Raw genomic sequence first — 18,252 nt, forward strand, 5'->3', positions numbered from 1 at the left:
GTTTGTTTGTTTGTATGTTTAGTAGTTTAATTATAATTTGGAGAGGAGAGGTTCTTTCCAGGTTTTGTCTGTTTGGTTTTCTAAAGGAATCCTGTATCTGCATTGGCATCTCCCAATTTGGGGAAAGTTTTCTTCTGATTTTGTTGAAAATACTTCCTATGCCTTTAGAGTAAAATTCTTCTCTTTCTACTATTCCCTGAATTCTTATGCTTGATCTTTCCATAGTGTCCTGAATATCCTGAAATTCTGATTCATACTTTCCTATTAGTTTGTCTTTCTCTTTGTTAGACTGTATTACATCTGCCACCTGGTCTTCTAGTTTAGATATTTTGCCCTCTCCTTCATCCATTCTACTGGTGAGATTTTGTACAGAGTTTTTTATTTTATTGACTGTGTTCTTCATTGCTAGTAATCCTGATTGGTTTTTCTTTATTATTTCTATTTCCTTATTTATGTCTTGTATTGATCTCTTCATTTCATTAAATTGGTTTCCTGTGTCTTTGATTCCTTTGATTTCCTGTTTGACTTCTTTGAGCATATTTATAATCATTCTTTTGAAATCTTTCTCAGGCATTTCCTTTAAATCATTCTCACTGGACATCATTTCTGATGCATTAATACTTTTTGGTGGAGGTAATATATAATATAATGTAATATAATATAATATAATATAATATAATATAATATAATATAATATAATATAATATAAAAATTGTCTTGATTTTTGGTGTTTCTTGTATTATAATGTATATATTTTTGCATCTTGGAGTAATTTAATGCTTGGGTTTTCTAGTTAGCTGTAGTATTATTAAATGTATTGATCTGATGTTCTATATCTTCAGGGTAGAAGCTTAACATGGTAGATGTGGCTCTTAAAGCTATCAGAGTATCTACACAAGGGACCCTAAATGTTGTGTTTGCTGGTTGTGAGAGTATTCAAGTAGTCTGGGTGGAATAAAATACAGGCAGATTCTAAAATTTAACTAAACAATGTGTACATTTAATGAAAAACAGCACAGAATATTTATGTAAGAGTAGATATTATGACAACCAGATCTTCTCACAAAGTCACAGTCCCTTGGGATATGTGTTGCCCCACACCCTTAATCCTGTCAATTAGGAGATTAAGATTTCTGGTCTGTTGAGGGTTCCAAGTCAGCTTGTGCCCAAGTGAGATCCTTCCTTAATGAGCAACAGAAGAGGAAACAAAGGCACTATAAATCAGGAAGCAAAAAATGACAAGTGCAAAATATAGCTTATTTAAGAATGGAAATCTGACCATCTATCAGATTTAACATATAATTTATCCTGATATGGAAGGTGCAATTAGTACTTCCGGTTCAGGCCTATATACCGGGCTTATTTGGCAGGTACTGACCTGGTATAATCCCATTTACCTTTTGGGGTGATTTTGGTCTCAGTTATGTTGTACTCCTGCTTGGGTCCCTCTTTGGTGCACTGTGGGCTCAAGTAGGCTGTTGGATCGCTGGTCTGTTGCTGGGTGCTGTGATCTCCCTTCTCCTGGTCTCTGGTGCTTGCTGGCGCTTGTGCTGGTGCTCGGGGAGGGGAGGTTGTGGATGTTGGCTGACGTTTTCCCGCTGGTCCTCCCGGTGATCGGTGATCGTCTTCCTCAAGAGCTGCTCCTCCTGCTGTCCCCTCTTCATGTTTCTTGAGTTTGCGAAGAGTTCCAGTGTGAGTGGAGAATCCCCTCACCTGGCATTTCCTGTAGCTCAGGCCAAGCCTTGCAGCTGTGGCCCCGTGGACCTGGTGTCCCCACTGCTGGAGTTGCTTCTGCCTGCCCGTGTGGGCTCTAGAAGCTCTGGATCTCTCCTACTTCCCTGCTGCAGTTGATAATTTCTTATACGCCTCACTTTTTAGTAGGAGAGTGTATTTTGCAGACTTTTTTTTTCTTTTTTGGCTTTTTCACCTCTAAGCTACTTTGGCTTGGTTCCTATACCACCATCTTAAGCGGCAGTTTAAAATTGCCTTCTTATTGCTTTCACTGGAATGAGATTGTGTGCCTGTATCTTTTTCAGAGTATAGGACCTAGATTAAAACATAAAGCATCACAGACTGTCAGTCATCTCCTTTATTCCAAATTGTATTTAGACCTGAGCCTGGTGGCACTCTAAAATGCATCTACTTGAGAGGATTGCAAATTTGAGGCTAGACTGGATTGCACAGCATGACTACATCCCAAACAAACAAATCACCAAATATTAACCAACGTGATAATGATACAATATTTATTTCATGAGAAGGTTCCACATATGTCTTCCTTGCAGTATGATGTGGCCCTGTTGGAACCACTAGCCTCTGTTCAGACAGCACGATACAGATATGTTCTAAAGCATCAGCTTTGCCTGCACTGTAGCTTGCACCTACACAAGCCTTTGAACAGAGGAAACATTGCATGTACTTGAAGTCTGGTTATGGTCTCTCAGTCACTGTCATTCTCTGGGCTTCTTCTCGTTGTGTGTATACACAGAGATACGTTGCTACAAAGCAGTGGAGGTGAGAGGGACAGCTACCAAGAGGAGAGCTGCTAGCTCTTCTTTGTTTGCATCTGCTATTTGAGGAATCAGGATTTATTGCTTTCTGTAAGAAGGGGATTGCCTAGCTTTCTTTCTCTCCCCTTTCTGTCATATCATCCCAGAGGAATATTTGCATCTCATCACACTTATTTCTGAATGAGGGAAACATACATGAAGAGGCAGGGTCTAGCGGCAAAGAATCAGCCAAAGGTGCCAGGAATACTTGCTAATGGGGGTGGTGACCAGTGGTGCATCCCAGACCTCCCCCCCTCTGTCTTCTGCCACCATGTAGCTTACCCTCTATGCCCGCAGTGAGCAGGGGTTATTTCCAGTTCTTACATTTTTGAGCTCAGTGCACAGGTGCAGGAATGTGGCTGATCTAAAACTGAAAGATTTCTGTCTTTTCATAGTGGGTTTTTATAAGTATATTTGATGTTTCCTTTTTGTTTTTCATTTTCATTCCTAGGGAAAAACCCTCCCTCCTTATTCCCTTTCACCTCTTCCTTCCCTATCTCACTCTATTTGTATGTGCATGAAATTCTGCTGTTTCTTTTGTTTTCCAAGCTCTATGAATGTTTTAAGACATGACAACTATGGACATCATTCTACACATAATCTAATGTTACCATTTAAAATCCTGAACTGTTCCTAATTTTTTTAAAACATGATCCAGTAGCGTATCAAGTATTTTTTCCAAACAGAAATAAGGAGGCTGGGTGTGGTGGCTCATGCCTTTAATCCCAGCACTTGGGAGGCAGAGGTAGGTGGATCGCTGTGAGTTCAAGGCCAGCCTGAGACCTGAGACACATAGTCACATAGGTCAGCCTGGGCCAGAGTGAGACCCTTCCTCGAGAAAAAAGAATAAAAAAACAAAAGAGAGCATATTTCAACATTCTTACAGAAATTTTCTATGTGATTACTTGTCATATTCACTTCCCAGTTTTTAATTTTTAAATAATTTTTTATATTTTATTTTTATTTATTAGAGAGAGAGACAGTGAGTGTGCCGGAGCCTCTAGCCATTACAAATGAACTCCAGACACATGAACTCCAGACACATGCATCACCATGTGCATCTGGCTTACATAGGTTCTGGGGAGTTGAATCTGGGTCATTAGGCTTTGCAAGCAAGTGCCTTAACCGTGACTCCATCTCTCCAGCCCTCATTTCCATTTTTTTAATTTAAATTTTTTTATTCTTGACGATTTTATATATATATACATATATATGCTTAATCTTTTGTTATGTTTATTTGAGAGGTAGGCAGACAGAGAGAGGAGAGAAAGAAAATAGGCGTGTCATGTTCTCCAGCCCCTGCAAATTAAATCCATACACATACCCCACTTTGTTTATCTGGCTTACGTGGGTACTGGAGAATCAAACCTGGGTCCTTAGGCTTCACAGATAAGCACTTTAACTGCTAAGCAGTCTCTCCAGCTCAACTATGCTTAATCAGTGTTCAAGATCAAGGTAATAATCATTATTGCTTCAGTTTTTTTTGGAGGGGGTTCGAGATAGGGTCTCACTTTAGCCAGGGTGACCTGGAGTTCACTAGATAGTCTCAGGGTAGCCTCGAACTCATGGTGATCCTCCTACCTCTGCCTCCCAAGTGCTGGAATTGAAGGCATGTGCTACTACACCTGGCTTGTAGGGCTTCTTTTTGTCAGGATGTTTTTTTAAGAGACAGTGTTATAGCACAGAGATGGGAGGCAGCATAGTCTTATTTTGTTTTGTGTTTTATTCTACTAAGTATAATATTGTCGTCTCCTTGGGTGTAAAAAGAGGTAATAATATGCTACAATGCTGAATAGTCAACAATATGGTGTCACTGATATAATTAGCATGGTACTTGGCACATGGTAATAGTTATATAATGTTAATTATGAATATTAACATCCAAGTTACAACTTAGAACTGATTTTTTATAATATAGAAAGAATCTGGGGTTGGAGAGATGGATTAGTGGTTAAGGCACTTGCCTGCAAAGCCAAAGGACCTTGGCTTGATTCCCCAGGACCCATGTAAGGCAGATGCACAAGGCGGTGCATGCATCTGGAGTTTGTTTGCAGTGGCAGGGGGCCCTGGCGTGCCCATTCTCTCACCCTTTCTCCCTCTTTCTTTCCCTATCCCCCTCTTTCTTTCTCTTTCAAATAAATAAATAAAAAAGAATTATTTTTCTTTTTCTTTGCGTCAAGGAATGGCCAGTGTGATTATATGATCACATTTTGAGAGAATGTGTCCATGCCCTTATTGATATTTCTACCACATATCTTTCCAGAATTTCCAGGAATACATGTGGCTATGGTGATACACACCTGTAATCCCAGTACTTAGGAGGCTGAGGCAGGAGGATTGTGAGTTCTGAGTTCAATCCGGGCTACATAGCAGGTTTAAGGTCAGATAAGGCTACATTATATAACCCTATCTCAAAAAACAAAGCAAAGTTAAAAAAGAATTTCCAGGTATGGAAAGATGGCTTAGTGGTTAAGGTGCTTGCCTGAGAAGCTTAAGGATCCAGGTTCAATTTCCCAGAACCCACGTAACCCAGATGCACATGGTGGTGCACACATCTGGAGTTTGTTTGCAGTGGCTAGAGGCCCTGGTGTGCCCATTCTCTCTCTCATAAGTAAATAAGAATTTTCAGAAGTACTAAAATCTTTGTATTCTCTAGATCTGTGGCGTCCAGTACAGTAGCCACTTGACCAAACCCTTATGAATTTATTTAATGGTAATTACCTCATTAGAACTCCTACGTCCAAATATGTTCAAATAGTGAACATGTGAGTGGTGGACATTTTAGCCTATAACCAGTATTAATAGGGTTTGTTTCTTTTAGATTGTCTGCCTTAATCTAATCAATTGAAAACTATTTACATTCAATTGCATGGGGTCAAATATAGCAAATGTCTATATTTATTTCTATGAATATAAAGGCTTATTTTTACCTATGTTACTTGTTATTAAGTACTTCCCAACTATGAGGTACTATAATGGCAAAAATGTTTCTCAAAATGTATCCATTTTCCTATAATGTATCCCAGCGTGAATACTTAAAGGTCTAAGCACAGGATAATAACTGTCCCACTTCCTTTCTACTTCCCTCCTTTACAGATGGAGAAATTAATTTACAGAGAAACTGACTTGTCAGAGGTCAGAACAAGGTATTGGTGGATCCAGGAATAAACCCCAAACCTCTTAACTCTTTGACCAGCTTTTAGTTCATGACTATGCAGCCTAGTGGTAAGTATTCATTTATGCCATCCTAGAGGCAAGGGGAATTAAGGAGACCTAGCAAGGATTAAATTTAGGGAATTCCTTATTACTAATTAGACCACTTGTTACCTTTTTCCTTTTCTTCATAAGCTGTAATGTCATGAACATGAATTTTCTAAGTTGAGAAAGGAGATTGGAAGTTTTGCTTCTAAATATCTAAAAATATTTCTCTAATAGTTTTCCCTCATTAGAGAATATCATTAAGAGTAGAAAAAAGAGGGCTGGAAAGATTGCTTAGTGGTTAAGGTGCTTGCTGGCAAAGCCAAAGGACCTAGGTTAGATTGCCCATGACCCACATAAGCCAGATGCACAAGGTGACACATGCATCTGGAGTTCATGTGCAGAGGATGGAGGCCCTGGCTCACCATTCTCTATCTGTCACTGTCTCTCTGTCTCTCTCTCTCTCTCTCTCTCTGAAATAAATAAATAAATAAATAAATTTATTTTTTAAAAAGAATGGAAAAAAGGGGGAAACTTATAGTGTAGTGAAATTGTTCTCTGTATGTGACACCATGCTAGGCATTTTATATTCTCTTTCTTAAGTATGATTTAAATAACCTATTTCTGAAAATTATGTGGTCTTGTCATTTTATGATGACTTTTAAATAGTACTGGATGTATTTGTTAGAAATATATAAATTTTAAGGTTTAAACTCAAAGTCAAATTTGAGTTTTATGGAAACCTACAGGAGAAAATTTTTGCCAGCTATTTATCCAAAGGAAGGCATGTATATTCATACATACATATATAAAGTTAAAAACCAAGGTTGGACTGAATGCATTTTTCCATCTTGAGATGGTAGTGAATCCAGGGGGGCCAGGAGCAGAATGTGGTTGTTTAAGTCAGATGTCCTGTGTTTTAAATGCTTGGTCCCCAGCTGGTAGCAATTTTGGAGATGGAGCCTTGCTGGAGGAGGTATGTTTCTGGGGGACAGTCTTTGGGTTGTTATAGCTTAGCTTCCCCCTTGCCAGAGCTCAGCTCACTCTTTGCTGCTTTCTGCCACCTGTTGTGGCAAGAAGTTATGTCTGTTCTAGCATCCTTTACTTGACATCAGGAATCTTCCCCTCAAGACTGTAAGCCAAAATAAACCCTTTCCTCCCATTAGCTGCTTTTGGTTTTTGGTCAGGTGAACATAACTGATACATCCTGTTGTTGCATCTCTATATCTGAAATTAGTAAGATTCCTTTTTTTTTTTTTTTCTCGGTAGGGTTTTACTCTAGTCCAGGCTGACCTGGATTTCACTATGTAGTCTCACTCAGGGTGGTCTCGAACTCATGGTGATCCTTCTACCTGTACCTCCCATGTGCTGTGATTAAAGATGTGCTCCACCATGCCCGACTTATTAGGATTCTTTAAACTACTTAGGAGGTTGAACAACCAAGGCACATTAAAAAAAAATAAGCCTTTATTTTTACTTTTAAAAATATTCTTATTGGGCTGGAGAGATAGCTTAGCAGTTAAGGCGCTTGCCTGCAAAGCCAAAAGACCTCAGTTCAATTCTATAGGACCCACATCAGCCAGATGTCCAAGGTGGCACCTGTGTCTGGAGTTTGTTTGCAGTGGCTGGAGGTCCTGGTGCACCGATTTTTCCCCCGCTCCCCCCGTCTTTCTCTCTTTCTCTCTCAAACAAACAAATAAAAAAATATTTTAAAAATATTTTTATTTATTTATTTGTAAAGAAAGAGAGAATGGATAGATGGCATGCCAGGGCCTCTTGCCACTGCAAACAAACTCCAGATTCTTGTGCCACTTTGTGCATCTGGCTTAACATACTTGTAAATTGAACCATGCCATAGGCTTTGCAAGCATGTGTGTTTAACCACTGAGCTATGTCCCCAGCCGTAGTAGGTCCTTGTATTAGTACCTTCTCTATTCCACTTCTTACCTTTACTTTTTGCTGCTTGCTGGCTTCTTCTTTGTTATTGTAAATCTGTTTTCTTCATTATAGTAAAAACTATGGCCACCCCTTCTTACTTGTCTTACTGTGCTTCTATCCATGTCTTATTCTCCAGCCACAGTAAAGCCACTGCCCAACATGACATTCTCCAGTAGAAACCAATGTAATCACATATGTACTTTATAAAATTTTCTGAAAGCCACATTTAAAAAGATAAGAAGAAACATAGAAAATTATAATATAATTAATTTACTATAGCTAAAATACTATTTTGGCATGTAACCAATTTAAAATATATATAATGTAAAAAAAATGAAATCAGATGTTTTACATATGGATTCAGATCCCAAATTTTATCAGTAGTACTTAATCTGTATTTATATTTCAAAAAAAGTACACTTGAACCCAGTATGGTAACACATGCCTTTAATTCCAGCACTTGGGAGGTTCAAGGCCTCCCTGAGACATAGTGAATTCTAGGTCAGCCTAGGCTAGAGCAAGACTATCTCAAAAAGCAAAAAAAAAAAGAAGAAGTACAGTTGAAAAAGTAGATTCACATATCTAGTTTCTCTGGTTTTGTTCAAAATATACTTAAAAAATTTCTCAGGAGCTACAATTAAATTTTTTTCTAATTAGTAAAAATAAAAAGCAACTTAAATATTCACTTCTTCAGTAATACTAACCATCTCTAAATTTCATCCTTCTGCTTAGTCTTGTCAGTTGGTGATGCTTTCTGCTGTCTTTTTTATTTGATTTTTTTCATTTCTAGAATTTGTTTGATTTTTTTTTTTTTGGTGTCTCAATTTTCTTGCAAAATATTTCCCCCATATTTAAAATTTTTTCCTCCAAATTACTATTCAATTCAGCTTGGTAACCTGTTATGTAGGTCTGAATTGATTTTCTTACTTTGTTCATCTGTCTATTTGAGTCTTCTAGATGGCTGTTGATCCTTCCTTTTTAACTGTTTCTCTGGTATTTCCACTCCCTCATGTTCTTTAGTTTTGTTTATTGAGGAGTTGTGGGATTGTAGATGTGTCATGGTGGGTTGTTGCATAGTTTTTGTGTTTCTTTGTTGTGTTTTGTGCATCAACTAGGATGGCTGGGTCTTCCAGTATTTTATTTTTTAAAAAATATTTTAATTTATTTATTTGAGAGAAAGAGGTAAGGGGGAGAGAGAGAGAGAGAAAATGGATGTGTCGTGGCCTGTAGCCACTGCAAACAAACTCCAGATACATGTGCCACCTTGGGCATCTGGCTTCATGTGGGTACAGGGGAGTCAAACCTGGATCTTTAGGCATTGAAGACAAGTGCCTTAACCACTGAGCCATCTCTTCAGCCCCATGTCTCTCATTTTCAACTTTTCCTTTGCCCCACTCTTTTGACTTGATTTGTTTTATGTGGGTCCTGCTGTGAGGTTGTCTTCATCAGGAATTTAGCTGCAAGGGGATGGACCACAGTTCCCCTGACTATTTATCAACAGTCCCTGAGTTGATGCAGGAGACACTGTGTGCTTGTGTTCCTTATAAAGTTCAGAGATGTGGCATTGGAGTACTAATTGGAGAAGTTGTAGTTTCAGATTTTTTTAGACGTAGAGGTATCAGTAATTAAGGAATGAAATGAGGGAACTGAAAAAGGGGACGAGGACAAAGTATGAGTGAAAAAGAAAGCATATGGGTTGGAGGTATGAGAAGTATTAGAGATACTATCACAGAAGTACAAATGTAAAGAAGATTTTGAAGTGTAGAAAAGTAAAGGACATGATCCAGGAGTGATAGGGAAAGCCTTTAATCCCTGTACCCGGAAGGCTGAGGTAGAGAATCACCATGAGTTCAAGGCTACACTGAGACTATAGAGAGAATTCCAGGTCAGCCTTGGCTAGTGGGAGACTCCACCTCAAACCCCCTCCTCAAAAAAAAAAAGTAAGGACAGTCATGAAAGTCTTCTGGTAAGATAGAAGTTAAAAGCAAAGTATAAGGTTGTAGGTAATAATAGAAATGTGGAAAAAACTAACCCTACATACACACATATACCTACATGCATGTATTCTCCTCACAGTGCTTAAGCTCAGTGACAGTCACAGCACATAGCACATGCTTCCAAGCTGTGCTTTCATCAGTTGAAGAGCTGGACATCTGAACCATACTGTACTTTTAATTCTCAAGAATTCACCCTTTCTTTTTAAAAAATCTTTTCATTTATTTATTTGTAAGTAGAGAGAGAAGAGAGTCAGACAGGGAATGAATGGGTGTGCCAGGACCTCCAGCCACTGCAAACAAACTCTAGATGCATCCATCACCTTGTGTATTTGGCATTATGTGGATACTTGGAAACTGAACCTGGGTTGTCACACTTTGCAGGCAAGCGCCTTAACCTCTAAGCCATCTCTCCAGCCCAGAATTCATCCTTTCTAATAGTAAAAATTTTTTTTTTTTTTTCTGGTTTTTTTTTTTTTTTTTTTTTTTTTTAATTTTTATTAACATTTTCCATGATTATAAAATATATCCCATGGTAATTCCCTCCCTCCCCACCCCCACACTTTCCCGTTTGAAATTCCATTCTCAATCATATTACCTCCCCATTACAATCATTGTAATTACATATATACAATATCAACCTATTAAGTATCCTCCTCCCTTCCTTTCTCCACCCTTTATGTCTCCTTTTCAACTTACTGGCCTCTGCTTCTAATAGTAAAAATTTTGAAAAATTTAAACTTAGTTTTAATTATGATTATATTACACAAAATACCCAATGAAAACAACTTAAAAAAAATAAGAGTTTATTTTGCCTTACAGTTTGAGAGTACTGTCCATTCTGATGGAGAAGGTGTGGCAGCAAGAGTGTGAGGTAACTAGTCACTCTGCATTCACATTCAGAAAGGAAAGAGTGATGAATGCTGACACTCATCTTCTTTTTATTATTAGGTCCAGAACCCCAGCCTGTGGAATGGTGTTACCTGCATTTAGGATTAACCAATCTAGAAACTCCCTCACATACATGCCTGGAGGTTTGCCTCCTAAATGATTCTAGAGCCTGTAAAGTTGACCTAACTGACTATCAAAAGCCCACCCCTTGTCAACTTTACACCCAAACATAATACTTAATCCATAATCTTCCATCCCTTGTCCTCACAGGATCATGGCCAAATGCATTCAGTCTAATTTCAAGTCTTTAATAGTGTTGGCACTGTTCAGAAGTGTAAGTCTCTTCTCTGATTGAGGCAGTCTCTTCACTCAGTCACTATAACATTAAAAAACAAACGTACTTGCAGTAAATAATTACACAGAGTGAAAATTCCCATTCCAAAAGGCAGGAACATAAGGATGGCAAGGACTACAATAAAACTGAAACCCAGCAGGGAAAACACAAAATTCTGCAGTTCTATGTACAGTATCTGGGCCTTGTGATGGAATCATCTGGACACCAAAGGATTTATTCAGCCCTGCCTCTCTGGTTCCACCTCCTGCATCACCCAGAGCCTTTCTGTAGCTCCACATCACATCTGCTGCTTTCTTCAATAGATACCCCCACGTCCTGACATCTCCAACATCCTGTGATCTCTTTTATAACTTGGACATTACCTTCACAGCTTTACACAGTAGTCTCTCAGAGCTAACTTGCTGATAATCCAATCCTGCCCACATTGCTTGCCTCATTGGCCTTCTGGAACCTTAGCACAAACCTCCATGACTCCTCATTCTTGCACCTATTATGCCTATATAATGAATATCACATGGACAACACTGTCAAATTCTGCTGCCAGCTCAAAGTGTGGCCTGGCCCCCTTGAACCACATTTGTATTGGAGGGAATCTGTGTGCCTTTTAGACTCATGCTATGGAGACACTTCCTTAGGTGACTGTTTTGAAGCATAGACCATCTTCAGTGACATTCTTAGTTTATGTTCTCTCAAATGAATTTGGATTCATAAGATGGAGCTTTTGATGGGTGGCATATTGCCCTTAGGGGACCTTTCTTGTTCCAGTACAGAGCAAGAGGTATCTCCTTAATGGTGCTGATCACTTTAGCAATTATACTTACTTTCTTGGCACCTGCCTCATCAGCAACTTTAAACTTTCCTGTTTCCCTGCCAATTGGCACACTCTCCATATCTTTTTGCTGACTTATTCTACTCTTTTGTGTAGACTTGGATAAGTGTAGTGAGAAGAAAGAATGGACAGTCTGGATGCTATCCTGTCTTGAGATTTCCTGTACCAAACACATTAGTCCATTACATTTGAATCTAGCATCACTCAAGTTCTCAGGACACAGGCAGAATGCAGCCAGATTCTTTGCCAGAGTATAGTATGAATGGCCTCTAGAGGCTCAAATAGAGTCCTTATTCTCGTTTAAAATCTTGTGATTCAGACCTTCACTCGTGTTTCTCTCAATATCCTTACTTTCCAAGTTCTTGCTAGAAGCCAGGTGTGATGGTATATACCTTAAGCCAAGCTGAGGTAGGAGGATCACTGTGGGTTCAAGGCCAGCCTGGGCTACAGAGTGAGTTGCAGGTCAACCTGAGCTTGAGTGAGACCCTACCTCACAAACAAAAACAAATAAATGTGGATAACCAAATTCCCTTTAGAATGGCCTGGTAAACTCTACAGAATTCTAAGGCTTTCCTAGACTGAAGTTCCAAACTCTTCCACATTCTTCCCACAAACCACTTCCAAAGGTCTAAAAAGCAATCTGGTTGATCATAATGATTCCGCTCCTGGTAGCAGTTTCTGTATTAGTTTCTCATTGCAGTAACAAAATTTCTTTCTTTCTTTTTTTTTTCTTTCAAAATTTTAGAGTGAGTGAGCTAGCAAAAGAGAGAGAGAGAAGAGAGCTAGAGACGGCATGCCAGGGCCTCAGCCACTAAAATCAAACTCCAGATGCTTGTGCCACCTAGTGGGCATGTGTGACCTTGCGCTTGCCTCACCCTTGTGTGTCTGGCTAACATAGGATCTGGATAGTAGAATGTGGCTCCTTAGGCTTCACAGGCAAGTGCCTTAGCCACTAAGCCATTTCTCCAGCTCAGCTATAACAAAAATTCTACCTTAAGGAAGGAAAGTATTGTATCAGAAACATGAGACAGCTAGTCACATTGCATTGGCAATCAGAAAGCAAAGAAACATGAATGCTGGTTCCTCGCTTTCTACTTTCTCCTTTTATTTATGTAGAGGGTGTGTGTGCGCATGCGCATGTATGTTTGCATGTACCAAGGTGTGTATTTGGAGGTCAGAGGACGTCTTTCTTGTTATTCCCTCACTTCATTTGAGTAATGGTTTCTCTCTCTGGATCTCACTGTGCTGTTGTTTTTTTGCTGTGCTCACAGCAAGCTTCTGGGAAATTCATCTGTCTTTGCCTCCCATTTCACTTATCAGGATGCTTGGATTACAGAAACATGCCACAGCTTTCTGGCTTTTCACATTGCATCTGAGGGTTGCATTTGGGTACTCAAGCTTTAATGGCAAGTGCCATTCATCTCCCTGGCCCTTTTTTTGTTTGTTTGTTTGTTTGTTTAGACCAGTACCCCAGCCTGTGGAATGGTGCTGCTCACACTAGGGCAGGTCTTCCTACTTCAATAAACCAATCTAGATATTTCCTCAGATACACTCTTGGAAGTTTACCTCAAGGTGATTGTAGATCCTGTCAAATTGATAATCAAAATCAACCATTATAGGGGCATTATACATTCTGATGTTACCTGAAGATCACAAGATGTTCTGATTTCTGTGAATCTAAAGAAAGATTAGTTATCAGTTAATATTTTAGTCATTCAGGTAGTTTTTCTTCAGAATTCAGAGTGCTGAACAAAAGAGAAATTGTATGCTTTTTTCAGAAAGCATAGAAGGAGAAGCAAAAGCAACTCTGCCAAAGACAACTCTAAAAGGAGATGACCTGATGCCAGGTGAGCATCAAAGGCATAGGAACAGAAGGCAAAGCTTTTGCCAGTGGGTCAAGTGATTTCATTTCCATTTTACTCCTTGAGTCCTGAACCCATGAATCCCCCCTGTCAGAGAAACAGTGTCATAAGTTGGACATTGATTCATAGCATGTATAGTCTGGAGAACTTTCCTTAACCCTGCAAAATGTTGCCACTCAGATGGCTATGTAACTTAGGCTTCAAAAGGCTATTTCACTGTTCTTTCTGTCAAACTACCTACCTTCCCCAGCATGGTGGGAGGTCATGGGAAGATCAATGAATTTCATGATCATGAGCCTATTATTGCAGTTTTTTGTCTGGGAAGTAAATTCCTTGGTCACAGAGTACATGATGTTGGATAAAGGTTATAGAATATCATGATGATAGACAGGCATTCTGTAAGTTCATTGATGATAGTTTTAGCAGAAGGAAGGTAACTCCCTATCCTGAGCTATGTCCATTCCAGAAACGGCAAAATGCTGCCCTTGATGAAAGTTCTTCAGTATAAGCAATTTGATACCAAGTAGCTGGCTGATTGCCCTGAGGAATGGGACCCTATTGTTACTGGTAGGAGAAGGCAATGGAGGTCTCAAAGGTGGAGAGATCATATTGAAACCTTTACCTAGTGTTTCCAGGTTCTTTGTCCATGATTTCAGAGGTGAGACAAAGAAAGACATTGGAAGGAAGTTTATACAGTACAAAGGTACATTCTTATAGGATGAGTTGGACTTCTGAAGAAAGAGTCGAATCATAAGATATATATATATATATATATTGGTTTTATGAGGTAGGGTCTCACTCTAGCCCAGGCTGACCTGGAATTCACTATGGAGTCTCAGGGTGGCCTCAAACTCACAGCAATCCTCCTACCTCTGCCTCCCAAGTGCTGGGATTAAAGGCGTGCACCACCACGCCTGTCTTGAATCATAAGATTTTGAATAGCTTGTTTAGTGGACAAATTTTATTAGAGGAGAGGTGTATCAAAGGCAGGAATTCTAAGAATGGGCCAGCATTTTCCTGAATAGGGTTTTATGCCTCTTTTAATCCTTTCATAAGGTATTCAGATATGACATATCAGATGCAAACAATTTTGCAATAGTTTGGAGATACTATTATAATGAAGCAAAAGGCAATTAGTATTATCTCAGTTGACCTGGCTGCCTTTGGGTGCTCTCATTGTAATACAACTCTGCAATTATATCAGCCTGTAGTCATCTTGCAGTTTGTCTCTTGTTTTTTTTATGTCTGTCTGGCTTACTTCAATATGGGGCCCTTACTGTTTGGCTCTGCTGCTGCTGGCAAATTGCAGTGGCCATGACTGTTTGACCTCAGTGAATGGATGACTGTGGAGCCAAACTCATTGATAACTTACATGTAATAGAAGTACCATTTATTTGGATTAGGGAAAATATAAAGAGGAACAGGTTTACAGTGAGTGGCATTTTGTGTTAGCCATGTTACACAGTTTAAACATGTTAGCCATGTTTGAAGTACTTGATTTATAACCACATATAAGTGATCTGTAAGGCAGCTGTGGATGTGAACTTAGAATTTTGAATAGAGTCTAGTCCTAAAATATGAACCTCAATGGAAGGGTGAACAGAAAAACACAGTTAAATGGGGAGATAATGTGTTGAAATTAAGAAGCAATAGTTATCAAGATCACAAGTTTTCCTGTGAAAGAGCAGAGAAATGGGGGAATATAATATGAGAGCTAAGTGAATTAAGCAAGGTAAGGGGATTTGGGTGGATTTTGCAAAACTTCTCCTAAAATGTATTTTGTTATCATGTATCAATTGTACAAAATACTGTGTTTCACTATGACATGTTCATAATGTGCTTATCTCCCCATTACCCACTCTTGTCCACTCCCCTCCCCTCTACTAATGGTTCCCTTTCCAATTAATGGTCCTTCTACTTTCAAATACATTTTTTTTTTTTTTTTGAGGTAGGTTCTTGCTCTCTAGTCCATGCTGACTTGGAATTCACTATATAGACTCAGGATGGCCTCTAACTCATAGCCATCCACCTACCTCTGCCTTCCGAGTGCTGGGACTAAAGGCATGTGCCACCTTGCCCGGCCTCAGATATAATTTTTTAAAAAAAATTTTGTTCTTTTTTATTTATTTGACAGTGACAGAGACAGAAAGGGGCAGATAGATAGAGAGAGAATGGGCGCGCCAGGGCTTCCAGCCACTGCAAACGAACTCCAGATGCGTGTGCCCACTGTGCATCTGGCTAACCTGGGTCCTGGAGAATCGAGCCTTGAACTGGGGTCCTTAGGCTTCACAGGCACGCGCTTAACCACTAAGCCATCTCTCCAGCCCTCAAATATAATTTTTAATTTAGATTTTACATATAAGAGGAAACATAAATACTGAGCATTGAGTCAGGTATATTTCATTTAACATGATGGTCCATTTTCCTGCAAACAACCATTGTGTTCATCTTTATAGATGACTAATACTCCTCTTCACATCATGTTTTCTATAATCATTCACCTATGCTGATTCCATAAATTAGCTATTATGAGTAGCATTGTGATGAACATGGATATGAGGTGGCTTAGATTCCTTTGAGCATATACTCACAAGTGGTATAACTGAGTCCTATGGTAGTTCTATTTTTAGTTTTCTGAGGTACCATTATACTGATTACCATAGTGGGTATACAATTTAATTTCTACCAACCAACAGGGTTCCTTTTTAAGTTTGCTTATGTTTTGTTTGGTTTAGTTTTATTGTGTTTTTTTTTGGTATTAGGGATCAAGCCCAGGGGCTCACACATAGTAAGTAAGCCCTGAGCTACATTGCTAATCATTTTAAAATAGGAAATAGGGGATTTTAAAACAGGAAATAATGGTGTAGTAAGAATGCTGGTGCAGCTGAACTGTTAGAAAGGGGATACTTACACAGTCCTTGAGCCCATAAAGATGATAGCATCTGGAGCAAAGCTGGAGGGCTGGCTTTTGAGAAAAACACCTGCTACATGTACAGTAATAGCAAAGAAATCAGAAAGAACAGATTCATTCACTCACACAAAGTGAGCCACACTGGAGATACACCACTAAGCAATGGCAAGTCTCTACCTTTTGAAATAACTGGAAGCATTCCTACTTTTCTTTTTAACTGTTTCTTATTGAACCCTGAATTAATGATCTTCACCAAGGAGTGGCATTGGAGGGTGGAATATTTATGGTTTTATGAGAGAGAAAAAGATACTTAAAGGAAAAAAGCCAACAGTGGGAAAATGCATTGTAATTTCTGGGCACTGTACAGTGGCATTTGGGAATTATAGCTATGAATTTAAAAAGGAGACCAGTAAGCCTACATTTGTTTTCTTCAGCACTAGTGGGATGCTGAGGTAGACACACAAATTGATACTGGCTTAACCTGAGTTTGTAGAAAGGCTTTACTGATTAAGTTTGACTTTAAAAGGTAGGAGAGAGCTTAAGTGTTTTCCAGGGGGATTATTTTAATGAAAGATCATGGAACTTGACTTGGATGAGAATTGAATACTTGATAGGTAATTATGGGGAAAAGTGATCAAGTCAGTAAATGACTCTAAAGAAAGAAAAATATATTTCTTTTTAAAAAATATTTATTTATTTTAAGAGAGGGGCAGAAAGAGAGAGAATGGGTATATCAGGACCTGTAGCCACTGCAAATGAACTCCAGATGCATGCATCCCCTTGTGCATCTGGCTTATATGGGTACTGGAAAATTGAATCTGAGTCCTTTGTCTTTGCAGGCGGGCACCTTAACTGCTAAGCCATCTCTCCAGTCCAGAAAAATATATTTCTATTATGAGTAATGTATCCTTTTTATAGAACATATGGCAGTTACCTTCTCATTGCTGGGACAAAATACCTAACCAGAAGCAAGCAGCTTATGGAAGTAAAAAGTTTATTTCTAGCTTATATTTTTGAAGAAAAGTTTCATCATGGCAGGGAAGCATGGCAGTAGACAGCCAGCCATCACATATCTACATTAGTAGGGAGGAAGTAACAAGAGAGAGAACTAAGTGCAGCAAGCCAAGCTGGGCTGTAATATCCCCAAAACCCTCCCCTAGTGACACACCTCCTCTAGCAAGGCTTCACCTCCCAAAGGCTCTACCGGCTGGGGATTAAGTATGAGGCTTAATCACAGACACTTGGGGCCATGGAAGACATTTTTACATCAAACCACCACAGAGTATATATTTTTAGAATATGTAAAGTTAGGAAAGAGAAAGGGAGGAAACCCAGCTCAGCAAAATATGCTTACTTCCATCTTTTTTTTCTATCATAGTGATAACTTTGAGGGATTTTGTTAAAGGCTGATATAACAAAGACCACAAACTTAATTGTTTAAGCAATAGAAATTTAAGTTTCTTTGCATGTTTGCATGTGTATATGCCTATTGATCCATATGGGGGCATACATGTGTGTAATGCATGAACACATGTGTGTATGTAGAGGCCAAAAGACTACCTTTGGTGTTATCCTCAGAAATACTTATACACCTCTTTCTTGTTTTGTTTTTTTCAAGATAGGGTCTCATTCTAGCCCAAGCTGACCTGTATGTCACTCTGTAGTTCCAGGCTGTCCTTGATCTCACAGTGATCCTCTTAACCTCTGCCTCATGAATGCTAGAAT

At 39.0% G+C, this 18,252-nt stretch overlaps 1 protein-coding gene across 7 annotated transcripts in view; it reads left to right on the forward strand.

Annotated features, from left to right (window-relative positions):
• Positions 1 to 18,252, forward strand: part of Scmh1 (Scm polycomb group protein homolog 1) — a 224,630-nt gene that overhangs the window by 45,700 nt on the left and 160,678 nt on the right. For 6 of the 7 annotated variants that reach the window (XM_045149870.1, XM_045149869.1, XM_045149867.1 and 3 more), the window contains one exon: positions 5,646 to 5,774. The exons of the other annotated variant lie outside the window; for it this stretch is intronic. Coding sequence is in view for 4 of the 6 variants with exons in the window: in XM_045149869.1 (XP_045005804.1) it covers positions 5,756 to 5,774 (19 nt within the window). In the remaining 2 variants the exon portion in view is untranslated. The remainder of the gene's footprint in view (positions 1 to 5,645; positions 5,775 to 18,252) is intronic. 7 annotated transcript variants of the gene reach the window in all.

Source organism: Jaculus jaculus, chromosome 5, assembly GCF_020740685.1.
Source record: "Jaculus jaculus isolate mJacJac1 chromosome 5, mJacJac1.mat.Y.cur, whole genome shotgun sequence".
NCBI lineage: Eukaryota > Metazoa > Chordata > Mammalia > Rodentia > Dipodidae > Jaculus > Jaculus jaculus.